This window comes from Miniopterus schreibersii (assembly GCF_964146895.1).
Source record: "Miniopterus schreibersii genome assembly, chromosome: 1".
In the NCBI taxonomy this organism is placed as follows: Eukaryota; Metazoa; Chordata; class Mammalia; order Chiroptera; family Miniopteridae; genus Miniopterus; species Miniopterus schreibersii.
In genome coordinates, this window is record NC_138101.1 from 80,175,693 (window position 1) to 80,199,223 (window position 23,531).

General features: G+C 39.6%; 1 protein-coding gene across 1 annotated transcript in view; it reads right to left on the bottom strand.

Moving 5' to 3' along the window:
• Positions 1 to 23,531, bottom strand: part of MYO3A (myosin IIIA) — a 196,015-nt gene that overhangs the window by 120,496 nt on the left and 51,988 nt on the right. Inside the window, exons 8-9 of the mRNA XM_081149403.1 lie at positions 21,200 to 21,265; positions 18,197 to 18,352 (exon numbers count right to left, since the gene is read on the bottom strand). Coding sequence (XP_081005529.1) covers positions 18,197 to 18,352; positions 21,200 to 21,265 — 222 coding nt within the window. The remainder of the gene's footprint in view (positions 1 to 18,196; positions 18,353 to 21,199; positions 21,266 to 23,531) is intronic.

A 23,531-nucleotide genomic window follows, 5' to 3' on the forward strand; every position in this document is an offset into this window, starting at 1 on the left:
GAGAGAGGTGGAGGGGCGGCTTCCTCCCAGGCAGAAGGGCTGGCGGAGGCCATGGCTCCTTTGGCGAGTCCTCCCTGCACACAGCCGGCAGGCAGGCGCCATATTTGAATCGCCAGCACCTGACTCACACCTTTGGCCCCGCCCCGTGATCCTGGAGGCCCCGCCCCTCCCCACCTGCAGCTCATCCAGGCCATTTCCAGGGGCTTTTTTATGCAAGTGGCCTCTCGAACCTTATGCTTAGGACTTTCCTAAAATCTCTCAAACAAGCAGCAGCAGGCCCCATACAGCTTGATAAGTGGCCCCAGGCCTGGCACTAGCAGCAGCTGCATTGGCTCATAGCTTGGCCTCTCCTGGACACCTCCAAGCCCAGTACATGTAGCAGCCAGCTACAGTTTGCTGTGTAGCTCATGCTGCGTGGCCCTGGGCAAGGCACTGGCAGAGGCTGACTTCGCACCTCCTGGGAGGCCCCAGAGACAGTGCACCTGGTGGTCAGACTCCACCACGCTGGATTACAACCTTACCACATCCACGAGTGACACTCAAGGGATGCACTTGGTGAACACCAAAGCTCCACTGAAGTAAATCCTGATCCATAAGGGTGTCTCCAGCACAGCAGCTCTTTGGCTGTAGTTGAAGCTGGTCCTCACAGCTGATTGGCCTGGGGGTCAGTTCCTCCCAGGGACGCCAACAGCAACCAAGGCTCAACTACAACAGGACAGTGCACACAGCACACACAGGGGAGCACATAGAAGGCCCAGCTCAGATGACTGGGGAGGCTGAGCCACTGGACCGTACAGGACACCTACTACACAAAGCCACTCTACCAATTCCAGGAGACACAGCAGCTCTACCTACTACATAGAAACAAACACTTGAAAGCAGCCAAAATGCAGAGGCAAAGAAAGATGTCACAAAGGAAAGAACAGAAGAAATCTCTAGAAGAGGAAATAAATGAAATAGATCCAAGCAAGCTAACAGATAGAGAGTTCAGAATTTTGGTTATAAGGATGTTTAAGCAGACTGTTAGGGAAATAACTGAGAAAATCGATAACATAATAAAGTACCAATTTGAAATGAAGGCTACAGGAACTGAAATGAAGACTAATTTACAGGGAATCAACAGCAGAGTAGAGGATGCTGAGAATCAAATCAGCAATTTGGAACATGAGGAAACAAAAAACACCCAACCAGAAGAGCAAAAAGAAAAAAGAATCCAGAAATATGAAAATAGTATAAGGAGCCTCTGGGACAACTTCCAGAGGCCCAACATTGGTATTATTGGGGTGCCAGAAGGGGAAGAAAGACACCAAGGAATTGAAAACCTATTTGAAAAAATAATTACAGAAAACTTCCCCTACCTGGGGAAAGAAATCGACTTACAAGTCCAGGAAGCACAGAGGGTCCCAAAGAAGAGGAACCCAAAGAGGCCCACAGCAAGACACATCATAATCAAAATCTCAAAGGTTAAAGACAAAGAGAGAATCTTAAAAGCAGCAAGAGAAAAGCAGTTAGTTACCTACAAGGGAGCACCCATACGACTGTCAGCTGATTTCTCAACAGTAACCTTGCAGGCCAGAAGGGAGTGGCAAGAAATATTCAAAGTGATGAAAAACATGGAACTACAACCAAGATTGCTCTACCCAGCAAAGCTATCATTTAGAATTGAAGGTCAAATAAAGAGTTTCTCAGACAAGGAAAAGCTAAAGGAGTTCATCACCACCAAACCAGCACTACAGGAAATGTTGAAGGGTCTTCTTTAAGAAGAAGCTAATGAGCCCGGCCAGGCGTGGCTCAGCGGCTGAGCGTCGACCTAGGATCCAGGCGATCGGGGTTCGATTCCCAGTCACGGCACATGCCCGGGTTGTGGCCTCAATCAATGACTCTCTCATCATTGATGTTTCTATCTCTCTCTCCCTCTCCTTTCCTCCCTCTGAAATCAATAAAGATATATTAAAAAAAAAAAAAAAAAAAAGCAGCTAATGAACAAAAGAATCTGAAGAACTAAATAGATCCAGAGACATTGACACATGTAACAGATGATCATATTTCAGAGGAAAGAGGGAAGGGGGGTGGAGGGTGGGAAGAGATTAACCAAAGAAGTTACATGTATAACCTATGGACACAGTTAATAACGGGGTGAAGGCCTGGGAAGGGGGCGGGAGGGAAGTGGAGGGGATCAATTGGGGGGGGGGAATGGGATATCTGTAATACTCTCAACAATAAAGATAAATTTAAACAGTAAAAAAAAAAAAAGTGCATTAAACATTAATGTATGCTTTATGACTGAGTGAAACTGTTTTAAAAAATTAAACCATAAAATGCTTAGTATTACATTAAAAACTTACAAGCTAGTTGCAGAATAAATTAGATATCTCATTTAATACAATTGATGTGTCAGCGAAAGAGGTATGGAGATCAACTTTAAGAAAATTGAGTCTTTTCTCCAATCTCCCACACTTTTATTTCAGAAAAATATTAAATTCTCTCCAACCTCTAATTGTCGTGGTTTTAACATTATAGGCCTCTCTGACCGACCTTGATGTTTCTGCTAAAGGGATAAAGAATATTAAATAATTAAATTAAATATTAAAAGAGGCTTGTTAAATTTCCCATTAATTCTCTACTTATTTGCTTATATATACACAGAATAACTCTAGAAGTATAAACAAGAAACTGCATACATTGGTTGCCCTTGGGAAGGGACATTAGTGAGAAGAGGGCTGTTTTTCACCGACTATGCTGGCACTATTTCAATATGCGCATGGATTACCTATTCAAAAAACAGAATGAAAGGAACGTTATCTTCTAGCCTGGATTTTGATTTATAATTATGAAACAGCCTGCAACAAGAAGTATATGATCCTTTGTTTATGATTTGGACAATAGGCACAATCTTACTAATTAAAAAGAGTGATTTTATTAAGGCGATTAGCAAAGTTTAAGCAACATATACCACTTGGTAATCACTTTTAAGGTGGTTCTGGGCAGGGTGAAAGTGTGCCTGTGGGCTCTTGAAAAAGAATCACTTATCTGGAGACTGAAGAAAAATGTTCCCCCTGGGAAATCTTGTCTGTTTCTGCTGTGAATGGGACTTCTCTGTCCTATTATTTTAGATAGACTGACCTGGTTTTAGATGTTGAAATAAAATTGGCATCTGTGTTTGCAAGAATATTTGATGGCTATTGTCCATCTGCCAAGAGTTCCACACATCTTTCTTCTCCCCACTCTTAGCTTAGAGACAAGGAGGAGAGCAGAGAAGACACAACTTCTGTAAGTAGAATTTTGTTGCAAAGAGGGAATGGCACAGTTCCTTCAACAGGTAGAGCTGTGTTACCGCTGCCCTACAAGTATCTGCAGGATAAACATCATTATAGAAAATTTATCTGTTTAAGAACAAATATGGCTGAGGAGTTTCCTGGAGTTTGCCTTTTCAAGGAATAATGGCATTAAGGGTCACTGAAGAGTGTGTGATTATCTTTATTATATTCACTTGATTTCAGGTAATTTCAATTCAGGTATTTTCAATGAAAATAATATTCATTCTTTGTTAAAAATTGAAAACTGCCAAAAAATATAAGAAAAAAGATCACCTATCACTCTATCACCAACAGACAATCACTATTGACATTTTGATGCTTCCTTGTATGCTTCTTTCTTTGCACATATTTTTATTTTTCTCCCATTGCTTTTTAGAGAGAGGAAGGGTGGGGGGAGAGAGAGAGAAACATCGATGTGAGAGAGACACATTGATTGGCTGCCTCCCACATTTGTCCCTACTAGGGCCAGGGATCGAGCCTGCAACAGAGGTACATGCCCTTGGCTGAAATCAAACCCGGGACCTCTCAGTCTGCAGGCTGACGCTCTAACCACTGAGCCAAACCAGCTAGGGCTGCACATATTTTTTAAACATGTCAGCAGAATTTCATTTTTGTGTCATCTTATTTTCTCAGCCTCCTCTCTGGTTACACAGACAAACCATCAGGGCTGTGAGCAAAGGCCAGCTCTTCTGCTTGCACTCCTGCTCCCTCAGGACCCTGCCAGCTCTTCTGCTTGCACTCCTGCTCTCAGGACCCTGCCAGCTCTTCTGCTTGCACTCCTGCTCTCAGGACCCTGCCAGCTCTTCTGCTTGCATGCTCTCTCAGGACCCTGCTATATGGGTGCTCTCTCACCTGCAGCAACTTCTCCCCCATCAGCTCTCGGATGGGCTCTGGCATCTCCCATCTTTAGCAATCTCCCTTTGGCCCTCCACTCCTTCCCCACAGCCTCACTTCTCCTTTTACAGCTGAGATTCTTGGAAGAGTCACTCCTATTCCTTCTCCCTCCTTTCTCACTTCACCTCTCTCCTTACCCTCTCCCGCCGCACCTTGCTGAGACTGCTGTTGTCAAGGTCACTGGAGAGCTTCCTGTGCCCAAACTCAGTGTTACGCTGTTTTCCCTAAATTTTCCGCACTGTCTGGTGGAGCTGACTATTCTCTCCTTCTTGAATTGCTTGGTTCCTGTGTTGCACAGACCACATCGCCTGCTCTTCCTTCACAGAGGGTCACGCTGCCTTGTTCTCCGGTTCTCACTCCTGTCCCTCTGCTGAGTTCCTAAATGTGGGGGTCTCCCAGAGCTCTGCCCTAGGCTCCTCACTTCTCTTTCTAAATACGCACATTCAGTGACCTCATCCAGTGCCATGGCATTAAGGACCCCTCTAAGCAAATGACTTACAAGGACGATCTCTAATAAGGACTCCTCTCCTGAGGTCCAGATTCCGATAGCCAACTGCCTACTTGATAACTCTACTTTCATGTTTAATTATATTAAACTTAACATCTCCCCAAATTCAAGACTTCCTTCCACTTTATTTGAATAAATACAGGAGAATTACACTATCATCCACGGACAGGGAACAACATCCACATTTTAGGCTAGGCTGCCAAGGTAATGTTTTCACACACACACGCCAACACACACACACAAACACACACACACACACGTAATTTCTGAAAAACTTGTGGTAGAGTTAAATTTATATGGCCAATCGTAAGACAATAGTATTCTATCTTAACTTCAATTCCCAAGACTAGCCATAGTTAGGTATTTATTTCTTTCCTTTTCTAAAAAAACATGGCATTATGACTTCAGATTTTTTTTCACTTAAAAAAACCCCCTCCAAAACTCCAGCTGTATTTATATAGAAATCTAACTTCAAAGTGAATCATAATCTTCCAAAACTAAAAATTCTCTTAAATACAGCACTTTTTTTTTTTTTTTGCAGAGATTACAAAACTAAATGGGGAAGCAAACAAGATTAGGGCAGCTGAGCATCAGAGATAAAGCTTTGCGTGCCTTGCAGTAAGGAATGAGGGGAACATCATTTTGAATTCTACTCAAAGACTGAAATACTCTGCTCTAACCCTTAACGACTATCCTTAAAAATATTTCTCTCTTTTCTCCTGCAAAAAAGATGGTTAAAAGTTTCAGCTAATTTAAAGCCACAAAAATTTCCAGTCTTTCTTTCAATAGACTTACTACTCAGCCCCTTAGACATGCTGGTAAAATGCAGAAGGCGCTCAGGGAAAAGGGCTGCTCTGGCCTTCACTCAACCTACGTATCTTGTGAATCTTGCCTGCTGCAAAAAATTAGTGTCAACCACACTCAGTGTCCTGCCTCCTATAAGGCACCGTAGAATTCAACTGTAAATGTAATTCTATGCAAATGTCTCTTTTTTTAAGTCAACAATACCAAAAATGGATGCAATCAAATCCTAGGCCACTGCTAATTTGAAAGAAAATAGTATTTGCAGTATTTCTTACAACTTTTATAATGTAGGTCAATGCTCTTGATAATCCCTTAGGTAATTTTTTCTCTCTAGAATAAACATTTGTTAAAGATGAATGTCTTTAAGAGAAAGGCCAAATAAAGCACACAGAATTTTTCAGAAAATTTTGTTCTTTTTATAAAATGGGTTATATTTTGTTCTATTTAAGTACATATACTTGTTTAAGTACATACATTTTATGCCATGAAATCAAAGGTGATTATTTTTAGGAACTTCTGTAAGTAAAATAATTATAACATTACAAGAAAAAGTACAAGTAAGGATTTGAGTCAATTTAATGTAGTTAAAAAATGGATAATGCCTTCTTTAAAATAATGATTTCTAGAACATCATTGGAGACATTAACATTATAGGAATTTGGGAACCTAATATAACTTTCAGATTTTATAAAGTGGTCCTAATATCTCACAAAATTAAACTTCTCTACAAATAATTAGCATATTTTAATACTAAATTCTAATGCAAAACAATCTTTCATTGAAAGATGCTGAAGATACTAAGGAAGTAGCAAATAAATTAGTTCATATGAATTTTAGGGAAGCATTATAGGATTTCATCCTTGTACAGATTTGCTGAAAGCATTTTAATAGAATACAATTTTATGGGAAAGTACTTTGGAGAACATACATTTTCAGGCTAAGTTAGGACCCAGATAATAAATCATGAATCAAGGACAGCTGTTTACTCTATCCAGTTCTTTAGTTGTGCTAAAGTCAGGTACATACAGCTAATATCACAGATGGTAATCAAGTGGGATTGTAAAATAAATTTATTCAGAATTTCCCCAGGCTCCTGATCCACAGTCCACATTGCACAGCTCCAGAGGGCACCACGGATGTTGTATCTCTGTGCAACATCAATGTGGTGAAAGCATTCATGTGGAATATGAAATGAGTGGTGCCTCCTGGAAGGTATAACATGGGCCATCCCATACCATTTATGGGTACAATAGAGGTCTTCACAAATCATATTTTGCTGGCATCATTGTCATCACATGCTAATGTAGGATTCTTGTCACCTTAGAAAGTCCCCATAAATGTGTCTCAAAAGTGCTCATGGACAAACCAGCTTCAGCTAGACATGTTACTCAGCTCTTGTTTAGATGGGTATTGGTGTCCTTCCCACTCTGCTGGGCAGATGGTGGCTGGCACACTGTTAGTCATTCTGGGTGCTCTTGTTGCTCCTCAGCACAGAGTCCTTCCCAGCTAGGCCAGGCATTGCTCAGCATTGCTCAACAGGCAAAGCAGCGCCTCCAGCTACTCTGCCAGGTAGCTTATTCCTCTGCTAAGGACCCTCTGGGTTGATACATTATTGCTGTGTGGATACTTGGCCCACTACAGGCATAGCCACTCCCCTTCTGCTGTTCCTCTCACCTAGGAGTCCTTTGGGAAATGGAAATGATGGCTATTTTCCCTTTGTGTTACATGCTGATTGAAATGGGGCAAATATTGTTGCTTGGGCCACATTTATAGGTTGAGTGAAGCAGCTCTTCCAGTTTTCACTTATAACCTCACCATTCCTTAGGACACAGATATATACTCAGGTCACTGGGTTGGGCTTGGAATGGCTTTAATGAATAGCCAATACTTGTATCCAGACTTCTACCTCCTTCCAACAACTGAGGCTTTTACTGAGTCAAACTTGTGTTCTTTCCCTTAGTATCAGTCATCTCCCAGAAGATTACATGACCCTTGGCAAAAAGACTATTGGGTCAACCCACTACCCACCAGAAATTCCTGGCTCCTTGTAGAGGGCACAGCTTCAGTTCCTTTCCTAGGAGGCTCCTTGGTGCCCCTCCATCTATGTGAACACATTCACCTCACTGGTTGCCCAGACACATCTGATCTCTCTTAGACTCAAGGTGGGGCTCTTGTTATATACGCTACCTAAGGTTTTAAGTCACATAGATACTATGAATATAGTAGCTGTTGACCAGAGTGCCTATCTGTGGTCTCTCCAGCATGGTGGTCTCATGGTAAGTCTCACTTCCTTCATGGCACTTCAGGGTTCTCAGAGAGAGTGTTCCAATAGACCTGAAGTGGATACTGACAGCTTCTTAAGGCCGTGGCTCAAAAACAACATAGCATTACTTTTGCTATCTTCTATCAACTAAGAAGGTCACAGAAAACACCAGGGCTCAAGGGCAGGCAAGAAAGACTCCAACTCTTAATAAAAGAAATGTCAAAAAAATTGTGACCATCTATCATCCATTACACCCTGTCCTATTCTATCAAGAAGCCCGATGAGAGTTAGTTCAAGTTAAAGGTCACAAAATACAGTAATTTTTCTCTTCCTTTAAAACTCACTAAAAAGCAAAAAGAATGGAAAGTAGAGAAAAGTCTTTCTTTCATGAAAAACGGAAATGCCATAATCCCAGAACCTATAAAGCAAAACTGTCAAACACTGTGAAATCTGTTTATCTGAGAACCAACACATAACTCCTTAGACTTCAGTTGCTAAAGAAAGACTTTTCTAACATAGCTCTGAGAGGTCTGTGCAGTGAGCTTTGCTTAAAGCATAAGTAGGCCACGGGGGAAGCGGGACAGGGTCCTGATGAGACTCAGGTCAACATGCAGGGATGGGAGCTGAAGAAGACCATGAAACAGTGACCTAAAACCTATTCCTCCAGGGATGGCCAGTGCCAGGGGGAGACAGGGCAAGAGGAGAGGCCGCAGCAGTTGCTACATCATGATACAGAAAGACAGTCATCATGTGTTTTTGCTGTGAGCCACAGACAATCAATGTGAATGGTGCTACTCGGGCTGAGTCCAGTGCCTTGCCTGTAGTAAATGCTCAATAAATATACATTATCTTGAATTGAAGAGCTTGGGTTGCGATCTGGAATAAACAACCCAGATCTGGCTTTATATATGCAATAGACACAGTTAATAGCACATCTGGCTATTACTTAACTGAGAATAATCGGAAAAACAATTAACATAAATTTTTTTTGAGAGAAGGATTTAAAATGTTTTTTCCAGGGAAAACTTCTATTTTAATTGTTCCTTTTTTTGTAGCTCCCTTTAGGAGTTAGTGGCAAAAGCAAAAAGAAGACAAGGAAAAAAAAGATGGTAACATTTACATTAATATCTTATTTGTTCCTAAAACCATCTTTGCGAAGTTGCATGACGCGAACCAGGGTCCTTCTTTTAGGATAACACCACTGAGGTGCAGGGAGCTACTGCAGAACCAGGACTGGTGAGTCTCAGTTTCATCTCTGTGCATATGACTATCCATAGAGTGATGGTATAACCAACCCTGTGCTCAGTACTGAGCTTCATGCTTTTGAGGATGTTACATTTATCCTCAGACTTATGAGGTAAGTTTCAGTAGTGTTCCCATTTCATCAACAATGTTTAACTGGGTCTAAGAGAGGTTCAGTCACTTGCCCCAAGTCACAAAACTAGTGCCTGGCAGGACTAGTGCACAGAAGGATGAGTCGATTCCAGGTGACTTTGAGGTATGAACAAAGTGCTGTCAGACTAGGGAGTGAAAATATGCAAATGTACACTTGGGGTTTAGGAGAAAGGTTGCTCAAGGGTGCTGACCATTGGAGATATGGTTCTGAAGTTTATTTTCAAGACAATAACTAAAAGGAGAGATTACAAGGACAGAATACTGCATGAGCCAAAATAAAGAGGAATGCAAATGCATGGCAGGTTCAGCAACCAGCAAATGGCCTGGTGACTCTACTGTGGGTACATGAGATGGACAAGTCGCTCATCACAGGCTCACTTACTGTCATCAGGGACACATACTGGCAACACTGAGGACTTACAGTTTTAGACCTAAATGAAACTAAAGGTAGAAAACTAAATATCATAGAGCACACAAAGTAAGATGCTAAACAAAGTCTCCAAGTGTAGCATAACTTCAAGTAGTAATTAGCAAAGAAAACGGAACTAAGAACTCTTTTTGACTACTGAAATTTTATTGGCCCCGGCTGATGAGTTACTAATAACAAATGCAAATCCTTAAACTCAAAGCAGAGATGAGCGATCTTTACAAAAGGAATGGTAAGATCACAGGGTTGATAATCATCAACTCTTGTCAGGCAGTCATGAAAATCTAGTTCCTAAATGATTATTTTCCAAACATTTCAAGGACGCTGTAAATTAGACTGCCATTTTAAACAAGTTGTTTTCACATTCTATCCTCTTAATTAAAAAAAAAAATCTTTGGGGAAACATGAGCAAAGATTTCCTTGACCCTTTAATATACTACTCAGTAATGCAAATTCCAATTGCAAAGAAATTGGTTAAAATTTAAGTTCAAATGCCTATTATGAGTAAATCATACCAAGCAGTCCCCAAAAGTCCAACAAAATCTCTTCATATCATCACTTTTGTGAACACAAACTTCTACGACTAGTGAGGACACAGAAACCAGAGAAAGTGCTGGTTTGAAAATTAGGGTATTTGAGTTATGGCCCAGGGCTGACCATTAACTGATTTTAACATTGTCAAGATTCAATTTCTCTGGCTTCCGTCTCCTGATCTCTAAATAAGGAACCGTAAGAAAAGTTCCCTTCCAGCAATGACAGTCTATAATTTTGTGATTATTCTTTGGAGAAAAAAAGGAAGACAGCAAGATATGGACAGGAACTAGACTAGGTACTAGGACAGATGGGCTCTGGCCCCTATGTTTCTGCACAACATGACATGACTCTGCGAAGCCTTTGTTCCCCTCAGTCTCAACTTCCTCTAGTTATGTGGGTCAGCGAAGATGGCAAATTGTATGAGCCTGATGGTTCTTTACTCTGCTTTTATTGGTTTGTTTTAAGTATCAGCATAACTTACTCCTAGGAATTATTTACAACTTCTTAGCACATTTTAGCAACTGCCTCATCCTGTTTATTTGAATCCCTTTATTTATTGCCTCTTAAGAGCAGAGATACTCATGAATGGTCTTCCCCAGGGGGTGCTTATTTAATTGCCTATTCCTTATAAAATTGCTCCAAGACAAAAGACCATGCTTGAAAGCTATTTAGCTCTTATTTGGGAGCTTTTCCAGAAGGGAAAGTAGAGAAGAAAGGTATAAGGTAATATTTCAGGTGGGGACAAATAAGTTATAATTTCTTAATGTTCTGATCCTAGATGGGCCCTTACTATATTCCCTTAGCTGCATCTGCCTCTTTCTGAGATCCCTGTCTTAGACAGACACTGTCAACTAATTCATACTTTGATGAGACCTTTTCTCCTAGATTTCATATGGACAATTCCTTTACCCCCTTGTTTTCTCAAGACTGGACTTTTCCAAAATAAAATTTACTTAAAATATAAGTATATGCACACACACACACCAAACAATAACCCCCCCCCAAAACATAGAAATAAATATATATCAATACATTCCTCATCTCAAAATATCTAAAAACTAGCCACTAAGTGCCTTTATAACTAACCATGGAGACTTATTTCCCCCACCAATTTGAAAACATTGTATTTAAAAATACACAACAGCTTAAAGTTAGGAAGAAATACTGAGAACAAACAAAATGCATCCAAAATTATTGCTGTCGTGTGTCTTGCTATATCCACAGATTACTTGCTAGAAACCATGAAAGGATGGTGCACAGTAGGACCCAGGTGTCTGGGGGGTGCTCTCTAGTGTGGGCAGTCAAGAACATAGGTCAGACCTCTCAGCCTGATTTTCAATGCTCTCTGTGGTCAGATGGTTCCAATCCTATTTCTGCATTTTCCCTGGCAACTTTGGTTAAATGCTTGCCTTTCTGCGAGCATATCTCCTTGCTTTCATGATTTTGCTCAAGCCGTTCTTTCCAGCAATAACGTTCATCTAATCGTAACTCTCTCTCACACGATTAAGCCATGTTTATCCCTTGCTGCGCTGATTCAAAGGCTGCCTTCCAGATAAGGCCCCTGCCCTGTACCTGCTAGCAGAAATTTCACAGGTTTTTGTGTTCCTTTAATGGGATTGAAACTTCTTGCTTTGTGTAATGGTGACCTACATGCTTGTCTTACATCTTGTATTATAAAGTAAACCCCCATCCTTAGTCCATGGACTGAAGGGTCTCGGGTTCGATTCTGGCCAAGGGCATGTACCTTGGTTGCAGGCTCAACCCCCGGCCCCAGTCGGGGCATGTTTGTGGGGCAACCAATCAATGTGTCTCTCTCACATTGATGTTTCTCTCTCTCTCTCCCTTCCACTCTCTCTGAAAAGCAATGGAAAAAATATCCTCGACTGAGGATTAAAAAAATAAAATAAAGTAAACCCCCAGAACAGACTACAGCTGCTTCAGCTGTCAGATCCCTGTGCAGCAACTCATCCAGAGCTTTACACAATGACGTCAAAAAATATTGAGACAGCATGGCTGTGCTACCTCAATCCATGATTTTTATGATAGCAAGGATTACATCACAACTGGTACTGGGCTGGGTTGGGGTGTTAAAAATTTAGTCTTGCTATGACCTAAAAACAGAAAGCAGGAGGGAAGGCTACTTCAAGATAAGGCCTTGACGTCTGCTTGTCATAGGGGATGAGTGGTGGTGCCTTTAATAAGACAGGAAACAAAGAGCTAATCTTGGGTGGGACGACATAAGTTCAATTAAGGACACACTGAGTTTGAAGTATCTTTGAAATATTTGAAATTGAAGTGGAGATGGGAATCAAAAGGCTGTTTATCATATGAGCAGCCAGGATAGCATTTTAGAAACCTCATGTATTAAGGGAAAGGAGGAATAAATGTCCCAAAAGGTGAATAATTCTCACCATGACATGGTCACAGCCATTAGAGAAAAATTATCTTGTTCAGAAAATAGAAAGTAAAATGGAACCACGCAATGAACTGCACTGAAAGAACCTTATTATTACTTACTATTGATTTTTCTGCTTTCTCCTTTCTTTCTTTTTTTTTTTTGGCAAAATCAAAATCCTGTTCAAGTGAGTTTCCATTATATAAAGTCCCACACCTAACTAAAGAATTGACAGCTTGAACCAGGGACTTTTAGCACTGAATGGTTAGACAGTTCTTTAGTTTGTCTTTCATTTGTTAATCCTTTGAGAAATGTGTCAAAGTTGCCTTATATCCTGGTTTGAAAACCATATATGCCGGGGCCGGGGCGGGTGGGGTGCTTGCACAGTGTCACAAATACAGCTAGTATTTTTGGCCTAAGAGATGACCATGTTTGAGTTATTAAATTCTTACGTAGATTCCTTTACTTCTATACAATTATATGCAAAACATAATTTATATATATATGTCAAAGTTAATCACCACCAGCATATTGAACACGTCATATAAAGTATTAAGGTTACTTTTGCTTTGTCTATAAAACAAAAGAAATTTAAAAGATAAAATAATAATACTATAACTACCACAGAAAAAAACTTCAATTTGGAATTTGTCATCATTCAAGTAGATACTGGGCTAGGCTTTTCCTTTATAAGGAATGCAAATCACAGCTTAAATAGTATTTTTAGGTAAATGGTCAAGTTGTATAAAGGAAAGAATTTTAGGAGCCTGTTTGCATATTCCTCATAATGGATACTCAACTGTTTCAGCAACTCAAAGCACTTTTCCTCTGCAGGGGCCAGGGGCCCCAGGAGCGTAGGTCCCTGATGGTTGAGAGGAAGGGCTCTGCCTCCCAGACAGAAACTGGAAGTGAGGGAGGACGAGGAATTTCTCACTGCACTCTCTCACCTACAGCACCGGCCTGTGACCTGAGCACGGGGAATCGGACGGTCCTGTACGCCACTTAGAATGTCGAGAGTGACACAGAGCCCAAGGTCAGTTTACCAGTACTTTGAGGTGGTTGTGGCATTCAAGAGACCAGTGTCGTTGCAGGACAAGTTGTGGGGTCGAGGATGGGTATCACTGGGGGTTCTTGAGGAAGGATATTTGAGGACCCCTACTTCCTTTGCTTCTTGCCCAGGCCTGGCTCTCTGCCTTCTCAGCTCTCTCAGACATCCATGATTTTTCACTAAATTGCTTTTCTTCTTAAGTTGGCTTGTACTGTAGTTTTTAGTCGAGAATGCTGAATAGTACACTTTAATTACAAGTGATTTTTATCCATTCTCATTAAATCTTTGAATATTTTAAAATACTGAAGAGAGGAATTAAGCTTTTCTTCTAAAATATTTTTTAATTTAAATTTCTCACTGATTCAGTCTGTACTCTAACCATTGTCACTTTTAACTCCTATGAAGTGTATGTCAAGGAAGCAGTTGCCTCATGCATACACCTCTCAATTTCAGATTAGTTGAGGCAGTTATAAGAGTGACTTGTTATACTCAGGCCTTAAAATAGAAAGTTCTTGTATCCATTCAACAGTGCCTTCCAACACAGCCCCGCCCCATCATGTGGAAATTTAAAGTATTCAGTTTATATAAAATTTATAGTAGAATGGTCTTCTTTAAAACTGAATTGTGATTTCTTTTCCTAAGAAGTATGCTGTCAAGCACAGATATCAATCCAATTTCAAAAGTTAGTATCAGGTACAATAAAATATCAGCTTTGAGTTAGCTCTATTGATTGAGCAGTTAGATTTTAGATCAATTTTATCAATGATGGGAACTGTAATAAATCAAATAATTCCGCGTGATCTTGAAGAGAACTACTGTTGTCCAAGGTGTTGCCAGTAGGATATCAGAGTCTCATTCCTTTTTCCTGAGTATGTCTCACACTCTGGAACTAGTATAAAAATGCTGAGAGCAGTAAAGTCTTCCCTCCTCCTATGACTTGCGACTAAGATCTGTAGTCAAAAAAAGTGCTGTGGGTAAATGATTCAAGCTCTACCTCCACCTCCTTCAAACATACAGTGGTACCTCGGTTTTTGAACATCTCTGCTGATGAACACTGCAGTTTACGAACGCCATAAACCTGGAGGGAAATGCTTCAGTTTTCGAACAAGCCTCGGAAGTCGAACATGCCACAAAGCTTCTGCTGCATGCAAGATCCTGAGGCCTAGCTGTTGGTTGTTGATCCCTGGGTTCTCGAACATTTCAGAACTCCAACGGTCTTCTGGAATAGATTACATTAGAAAACCGAGGTACCACTGTACACTTGTGAAAGATAAAAGATGACTATTACAGGGGACCTAACAGATCAACACAGTGGGTAAGAGGGCAGAAACTACAGGCTGACTTGAAGTCCATACTAAAAATAGGTAGAAGAGGCCTGGAGGTTAAAGGAACTAAACTTCACAGTGAAGGCCCTGACCTAGACTGTGTGGAAAGCATGTACATGTGTGTAGTGGGGGTAAGGGTATCCCTTGCCTAGAAGAGAAGATTGAAAAAATTCTGCACCTTCTCCCTGGAGCCAGGTGCCGAGACTGCGAGATGGAGAAGACGTGAGGTCTACTTCACACCCACTCGGTGGCTAGATCTGTGACAGCCTCAAAGTCATGATAGGCAGCAAGGTTTTGGGGTTGGGGGCTCCTGAAGCCACATTAGGGCAAAGGCGAAACCTCCAAAATAGGAGAAAGAATGCCAAAAGAAAGAAAAGCAAAACAAAAACCACCCCATTCACGTTGGGAGCGTAAACTAAAATTCTAAACCACAGGAAGAAACCAAATATTAAGGAAACAAATGAACTCACTAACCAGCATAATTCAACTATATTGAAATGCAAATAAAAAAATGACTGTTAAAAAGTGTAAGATCAAAGGAAAAAAGGAAAGAATTACATTCACACAAAAAGAAAAAGAAATTTACCATATATGAATAGCCAGATGTAAAAAGTCAGATATGAGTAAAGAACAAATGGTTAAAAAGGTAAAACAGTGAGGAATTCTAGAAATGAAAAAGACAGCCCGGCCAGGAGTGGCTCAGTGGTTGAGTGTTGACCTAAGATCTAGGCAACTGGGGTTCGATTCCCGGTCAGGGCACATGCCCAGGTTGCGGGTTCGATCCCCAGTTGGGGGCGTGCAGGAGGCAGCCGATCAATGACTCTCTCATCATTGATGCTTCTATCTCTCTCACTCCCTCTCCTTTCCTCTCTCTGAAATCAATAAAGATATATTTTTTTAAAAAAAGAAAAAGAAATGAAAAAGATGTTAATAGAAATATTAGCATGAAAAATCACTATATACATTTATACTAGGCCTAGTCTAAGAGAGAATCAGTGAATCGGGAAACAGTTCTGAAGAAATCATCCAGAATGCAGCAGCAGAGATTGATAAACAGATGACCACATGAAAAAGAAATTATAAAATACATAGGGTAAAGTAGGACACGCCAATAGTTATCTCTTAGAAGTAAAAGAATAAAAAGAAAAAAAAGATTAATATTTAAAGATAGAATGACTGAAAAGTTTCCATAATTGTGTAAGACATGAGTTCTCATATTGCAAGCATACTCTGAGTTCTTAGCTGAATAAACAAAACTAAATTTTGTGACTCAGAAACAGAAGTATTGAGCCTCGCACAGTGCCCAATATATAGCAGTTTTCAATATTTTTTATCACTAGAATTTAGAGCGCCAGGTTTACAATCCAAAGATAATATCTCCCTTCAGAACAGATGGAAGTTTTGTTTGCTATCCTACAGGAAAGTAAAGATAATGTTTGCTCCAGGGATAAGTTTGTTAGCAGCCCCTTTAAAAGGTTAGTTTCCTAAGCTTAAGGTTCTGCAACTGTGAAGCAAACCCACTGGGCATACAGTACCTACTTAGGCCGTCACCCCTAGGACTTGTGGGGCGCGGACAACAGACATAAACATAAAACTTGTGGTTCTGACTTAACTGTGAGTAATGAAGTCCTTTGTCTCTCATCCAGGAGTCTCGTATCTTCTGCCAGCCTTCATGAAACTGGCAAGTCAACTTGTTAGCTTTCGAGTAGAGTAAAATCTCAGATCCCTCATAGCTCTTGACATTGAACACCCTGTACAATGTTGGCATACTTCAACTTCTGTCTGATTTGTTGGTTTGCTTGTTGTCTGTTTGTTTTGAGAAGGATGGGACTGTGGTAGACTAAAACTGTATTCACCCAAAGACAAAGAGGTGAGCATGGATGAGCCCAAGACCTCCTCTTTGCTATAAACTCCATGCCTGCTTCCTCTATTCCATTCACAACTTTCATTTTTCCTCATTACAGGTATATTAGTTCTGTCTCTCCAGCAAAGTTATAAGCTCACGTATTGCTACTCCATTTACACTCATGTGAATACAGCTTGGGCTTTGGGATCAGAATTTGAATTACTAAGTCATTTGTTACTTGTACAGCCTCGTACAAGTTAACGAGTCTCTTCAAACCTCAGTTCTTCTCACTGTGAAAATGGAGTAGCATAAAACATTTCCCTCAGGGTTGTAAAAGCACATGAGCTAATATAAATTAAGTCCTCAGACAATGTCCAGCACACAGTAGGCATTAAGAAAATAGGAATTAAATATGTAAAACTGCAACAGGAATTCAAATGTAACTGTCTTTTAAGTCACTTCCCAACTCCCTAAATAGTGATATCCTGAAATGAAACTAATAAGATTTTCAAGAATTAATTAAAATTACAAAAGACTGCTCTATGACTTAACAGGGCCATCTATAGTAATTTATCTTAAGGAAATAAAAAGAGATTCATGTACAGCTCTTTTCATTATGGCGTTACTTATTAGAGTAAAAACAATTAGTAACAACCTAAATGTCTAATAAGGAATTATTTAAATCAGTTGTTGAACAGTCATGCAAGAGCATGGTGTGGAGACATTAAAAATTTTGTGGTAGAAGGATATTTAATGACATGGATATTTACTATGCAGTGAAAGAAGGCAGTCTCCAAAACACATAAAAATATTACTCCAATTTTGTTTTAAAATGTATTTCTATTCATAAGATACTGGAAGGTTATAGATTAAAATGTTATACCTGATTGATTTTATGTTCTACACTTCTCTGTATCTTCTAAATTTCCTAAAATAAATACATATACTATCTATAATAAGTAAAAAGCATAGTTGATAGTATAAATACATAGTATATTATTAAAAATCCAAATAGGAAGTAGAAATGAAGATATTAATTACTTTTTAATATAATTCAACCAGGGAAAATAACACCAACAAAGGATAGTGTGAAAAGTCTTTCAAGTTTTACGTTCCTTCTTAAGTCTCAATTCTAAGATATCTTACTTTACAGAGGAGCAGAAAAATACATGAAAATTTACACCAATACTAATCACCTATTGAAGTTTAAATTTTTTGTTTTGATGAAGTTTTTGTAAAAATGCTGCTGGTAATTTTACCAATTTCAGATGCAACTCAACATGTGACAATCACTTTTCATGTAAGTGCCCCTTATCTCCAAACCATATCCTGGGAATTTAAATGAGTTCTTTTCTCACCTTAACAGCTACTTCATTATAAAATTGTTCAGAGTCTTTAGATGATCCTTGGGCTTTTGGAGTCAAGATATTATTTGATTACCTGGCCTTTTCTGTGCCTCCCGTGCATTGATAAATGTCAATGGATTCCATGAGTTGTTTTTGCAACATTACATCTTTGCCCTCAATTTGAGTAATGAATTTATGCTGCAGAAGATCTGACACTGTTGGACGCTTTTCATAATCTTTAGTCAAGCACCTGCACTGGCAAAAAAGAACATGCAATTATTAGATAAGTTATATAAATTATGATTCATATTCTTAAAACTACTCTAATGTAAGAGAATAATGCTCCTCATAATCGCTCAGCCCAGGAAACATCTCAAAAAATGTTAAACTGCAATATGACAAAATGAATGTTTGTGAAAGTGCACACATCTGGGATTACGCTGTATTGCTACCAACTTCCATCTAAATACCGCTTGTCTCCCAGCCAGCATTGTTGCATAGTGATAATTAAACTCAGTCTCCACTGTGCATTCTCTTTCACATGTCACCAGCTAAAAATAAACAACAATGAAGTCATTACAGTTTTAATGCTTATCTGAAATTAAAACAAACTTTTCAGTTTCCCTTCGTTAATGCTTTTAAAGGCTTCTCATTGATCTAGTTCTTTCTACGTGCTAAAACTGCTAAGCCATCTGAGAAGGTTAATGCACTGAGGATGCTTAAAATCCTATGTCAGTAGATGTTTTCTGAGGTTGTACAGTAGATGTATGTGCAGGACACACTTCTAGAGAGGTTCGCCCAAAGCAGAGTCAAAAGAAAGGAGGCGGGGAGCGAGAGCACCCGAAGCGACATCACGGGAGGAGCGTGGGAACAAACGTAGGCTGTTCAATCAGCTGTGACGGCTGTCTTCAGATATTTGGAGGAGGGATTAGACAGTTCTCAGTGATTGCAGGGGACAAAAAAATAAAAATAAAAATAAATGAAGATGGATTAGTGGAATTAAGAGTGAAACATTTCAGATCAGTATAAGGAAGAACTTGCAACAGCAAGGTTTCCCAAAGATAGACTGGACAGCATTGGGAAGAATGATTATTTTTATTTGGGGTGTCTACTGATTGGATGACTGCTCAGTGGACATGTCTGAGAAGGATTGACTCTGAATATAAGCTTAGGCTATATAAATTTACAATACCCTTCCAACCCTGAGATTCTAAGGATCTGTAATTATGAGAAAACTGGTCAGAGCTGGGCTGTCTTCTGGGGATATAGAAAAAGAAAAAAAGAAGGAACCTGTGCCTTGACTTGAGCAACGCTATTTCTTATCTGTATGGTTAGTCCTCCTGAAATGGTAATTTGGCAATTTATTTTATTGGGTTTAACCAAAAATATATTTCCCAGGTATGCTAAAATATGCTAAGGAATAAGAGTGACGACTCCTGAAAATAAAAACAAGAGCTCTTAGTTTTCATTCAGTTTAACAGACTGTGTCAATTTCTGACATCTGCAGCACTTGTATCTATGTATTGAGTTTAGTCACATGTAAAATTATTTTATTCAAGTAACACTTTATCGAGTATCTGATGCGTACCAGGCACTGTGCTGAGGCACTGGAGTTACAGCGACAGGTAAGGCACATTCAGCACCCTGGAGTTGCTTCCTGTCTAGTTTGGGAGAAAAACCTCCAAGAAGGTAGCTACATAAAAGTGGCAACATTACTAGGGGAAAACAAACACAGTACAATGACACACATAGAACAGGATACTAACTGCCTGGAGGGAATCAGGAAATGCTTCTCAGAGGTGAAATCGTGTGAAATATGTCAAAGTCACCCGGTTCTATTGAGGATCTCTGTGGAAGGATCCGCAAACAGGCAAATTACGAATCGTGGGGAACTTTCAAAGTTACCAGTGATTCTCCTAAGAGAGTTGTGAAATTCAATTGTAATTTATTAAATATTCTCTAGTGCAGAATACATACTCAGTAAAGACTGGTTAAGTTGAAAACTAAGAAAAAAAAGGATTATCAATCCTTTTTGGGTTTCCACAACCCTTAAATCTATGCCTCCTGTCTTTATAAGAATAAGTGGATATTCTTGGTAGGAAAACCAGTGATAGCAGTTATGTCTGGGTATGACTGGTTCCTCTCCTTTTTTTGGTCCTTTCTACATTTTCTGAGTGGAGTTTGATACCAAATCTTAATGACCCCTCTCTTCCATTTACAATATGGGGTCATCCCTTACCCTTATTTTTTAAGGTGAAGTCATAATGAAAATTATGAAAAAAAGGTCTGTGAGACAGATATTTAGTAGTGACTGGACTCATAGCTTCTAGTCAATTGTCTGAAGGCACTGCGCTTGAACTAAATATCCATCAGATTTAAAATGTTGCCCAGCTGGGCGTGGCTCAGCAGTTGAGCATCGACTTAGGATCCAGGCGATCGGGGTTCGATTCCCGGTCAGGGCACATGCCTGGGTTTCGGGTTCGATCCCCAGCAGGGGGCACGCAGGAGGCAGCCGATCAACAACAACTCTCTCATCATTGATGTTTCTATCTCTCTCCTTCTCCCTTCCTCTCTCTGAAATCAATAAAGATATATTTTAAAAAATAAAATAAAATAAATTAAGTGTTCACTGAATTTCAAATGTATAAGTTATTTATCTATATGATTATGTGATTCACCAACTGCAACAAACGTTCCCTGATTGTGATGAGAATTAATGATAATGACAAATGAAGGGTTAAATAACAGACTAAATAGATGGCGGGTGGGCAGGTGGGAAGAGCTGAAGGCGTAGCTGCTAAAGGCAGGTGGACAGAAGAATGTTTACTGGATGGTAAAAATCCGCATAAGCATCACTATGGATAAGTGAATAAACAGGACCCTAAGATCACTGTTTGAGCAACAATAAATTCACTGAACATTCACAAGACACAACAAATGCTTGTTTTGAAGAAAATAATGGAAGCCTCTGGAGCTATTTAATAGATAAAAAAGTAAGGAGATTCAGAAGCACGAAAGAATTGTTCTACAAGGCCCATTTCAAAGTTAGCAAGATGGTATTTCTTTGATTAAAAAAAAAGACTCTCTTGTTACTCACTTGCTAATGAAATCATTGAATTCTGCTGACCATATCTCAGGCTGCCTGAGTTTGGGGGGTGGATTCCTAGAAAAATAAGAATCAAGGTTGGATTGTTCACACGGATCAGTCAGTGCAAGATCGGGGGCAAAACCGGACAGGCTCATCCAGTACGCCCTCCCAGGCCCTGCCAGGTAAAATCAAGCACTACCGTTATTTTCCATTTCAAAGGCAGATAATGTTATTAATCATTCTTTATATGAAATGACAGGTTTCTTGTTTTTCCGAAAGCATTTAATAGATGACCCAATTTTCTAACTGATAATTTTTTCTTTTAAAGAATCTTTTTGCTTTTACCTGAGAGCCCTAGGGGAAAACATCAATACTGAGCAGAACAGAAACAAGAAATACGAGGACAAATATTTTTTGCTTTGAGTTCCTTCAGGAGCCTGTGAGGGACATCCAAGGTCCACAGAGGTGACCTGAAAGGAGCTGCTCACAAGACAGAGGAAACCACAGCAGAGAAGGGCAGAGGACAACGCCCTCAAGAGCTGCTCTGTTGTTACTTAATACATGGCCGGGAATAAGGCCGCACGAGTAAGGAAGTGAAAAATATGGTTAGCCATAAAGCCTCGAATGCCACTTAAAAGATTTTGTTACTAACGCCTTTCATTTTTAAGCTGAACAAATCTTTTCTTCTTTGATGTGTCCATGAAAACAAAGGAGCATCACTTGAAAATTCGGCTGGGCTAACTTTGTAATCAAGCAACACTGATCAGCCACGAGAGCTGCATTTGCTGAAGCACTGCTTTATGTTCACCCTAACAGCTCTTTGTTTCCATCAGCGGAATGAAAACATTCTGTCTTCAGTCCTGCTTTACTCCTCAAATAGCTTACAGTGAAATTCACGTACAGTCTGATTAAAGAAAAGCGCAGCTACTCATCTACCCCGGATCACCCCTAAAGCTCCTTTTACAATCCTTAGGACTAGTTGGAGATTGCTAATTTGCTCATGAAAAGAAGTCATTCTTTCCTCCAACAACCTTGCTTTGTTTCTTGGCCTCCTGAAAATTTCCTTTTGAAGAGATGTATTGGTTTGCTCTGAGGATAACAATGTTTTGATGATTTTTAGAGAGCTAAGAACTGGGTAGTTTTTCAGATACGTTTTTTGTAACTGTTTCTAGAGTCAGTAGGAATTCTTAGAATTCCATTTTAGAGATATACTGGTGGTGAAAGTAGTAAGAAATAGCTAAGATGAGGTGGTTTCCGTAAGTGCCTTGCTCATAGCTACAGCATATATCAAGGGTGTCATCACTCCTCCATGCAGAATCACCATCCAGAGTAGTGACATTGGCCTACCTATGGTCATTGAAGCCATAATTAAAATCGTTCAGGACTACAGTGCTTCATGTTACATAGCAGGAGTTAGGAAATACAGATTTTTTCTGTTTTCTTCAAATTTAATGAAATATCTTAGGTGTGGTGTAGAGCAGGTTTTCTGTTCTTATCTGTAATCTTGTTTCCCCACTTACCAAGTAAGCAGTACATTTTACAAACCAGACCTAAAAAACACATTGGCGTTGTTATGGGCTATTAATTCAGAACCTATAGATGGGACAGGAAATTCAAAAGTAAAATTACAAAGTCAAATGCTTTGGTCTTGATACTAATTTAATTACATGCCAAATATTCCAAAGAGATCCATTTGGAAATGAATATAAAATACTAACATTAATTCTTAGGACTGAAAAACTACCCCCAGGACTTTGTACATACGATTATGTCTTCTACAGATGTTGGGACCATAGAATTTAATGGAGAATGTGGTAATAAACTATAACATAACACCTACCACTCTGCCCTGGATCCCTATCACCACAGGCCCTCCATGTTCATTCCATCAGAATTTAGGTACCGGGCAAAATTCTTAAGAAATTCTTCAGAAAATAACACATCTATAATAAAAATAGGCAGTCTTTTCATGTCAATTTTCTGAACTACCTAGGAACTAACCAAAACATATAAAATAGTGTTTAACTAGTAATGGAAAAAACAGGGGAAGGTTTGTCAATATATACACGGAAGAGGAGGGGTCTACATGTTAATATGTTCAAAACATTCACATATTTTAAATAATTATGATTTTATCAATAAATTTTATTTATAATTTTTTTAATGTTATTTTAAAGTTCTGAACAAACATAAGTCTTAGCAAGCAGTAGAAATTACTAGACTGATAGAGTAAAGCAAAGCAAATCACGGCTGCACTGACTGTGCACCAGGGTGCCACACTGACTAACGGGAATAGAAAAAGGCTAGGAGGAGTTGCTGTTTTCTGAGATCAAATCCTTAC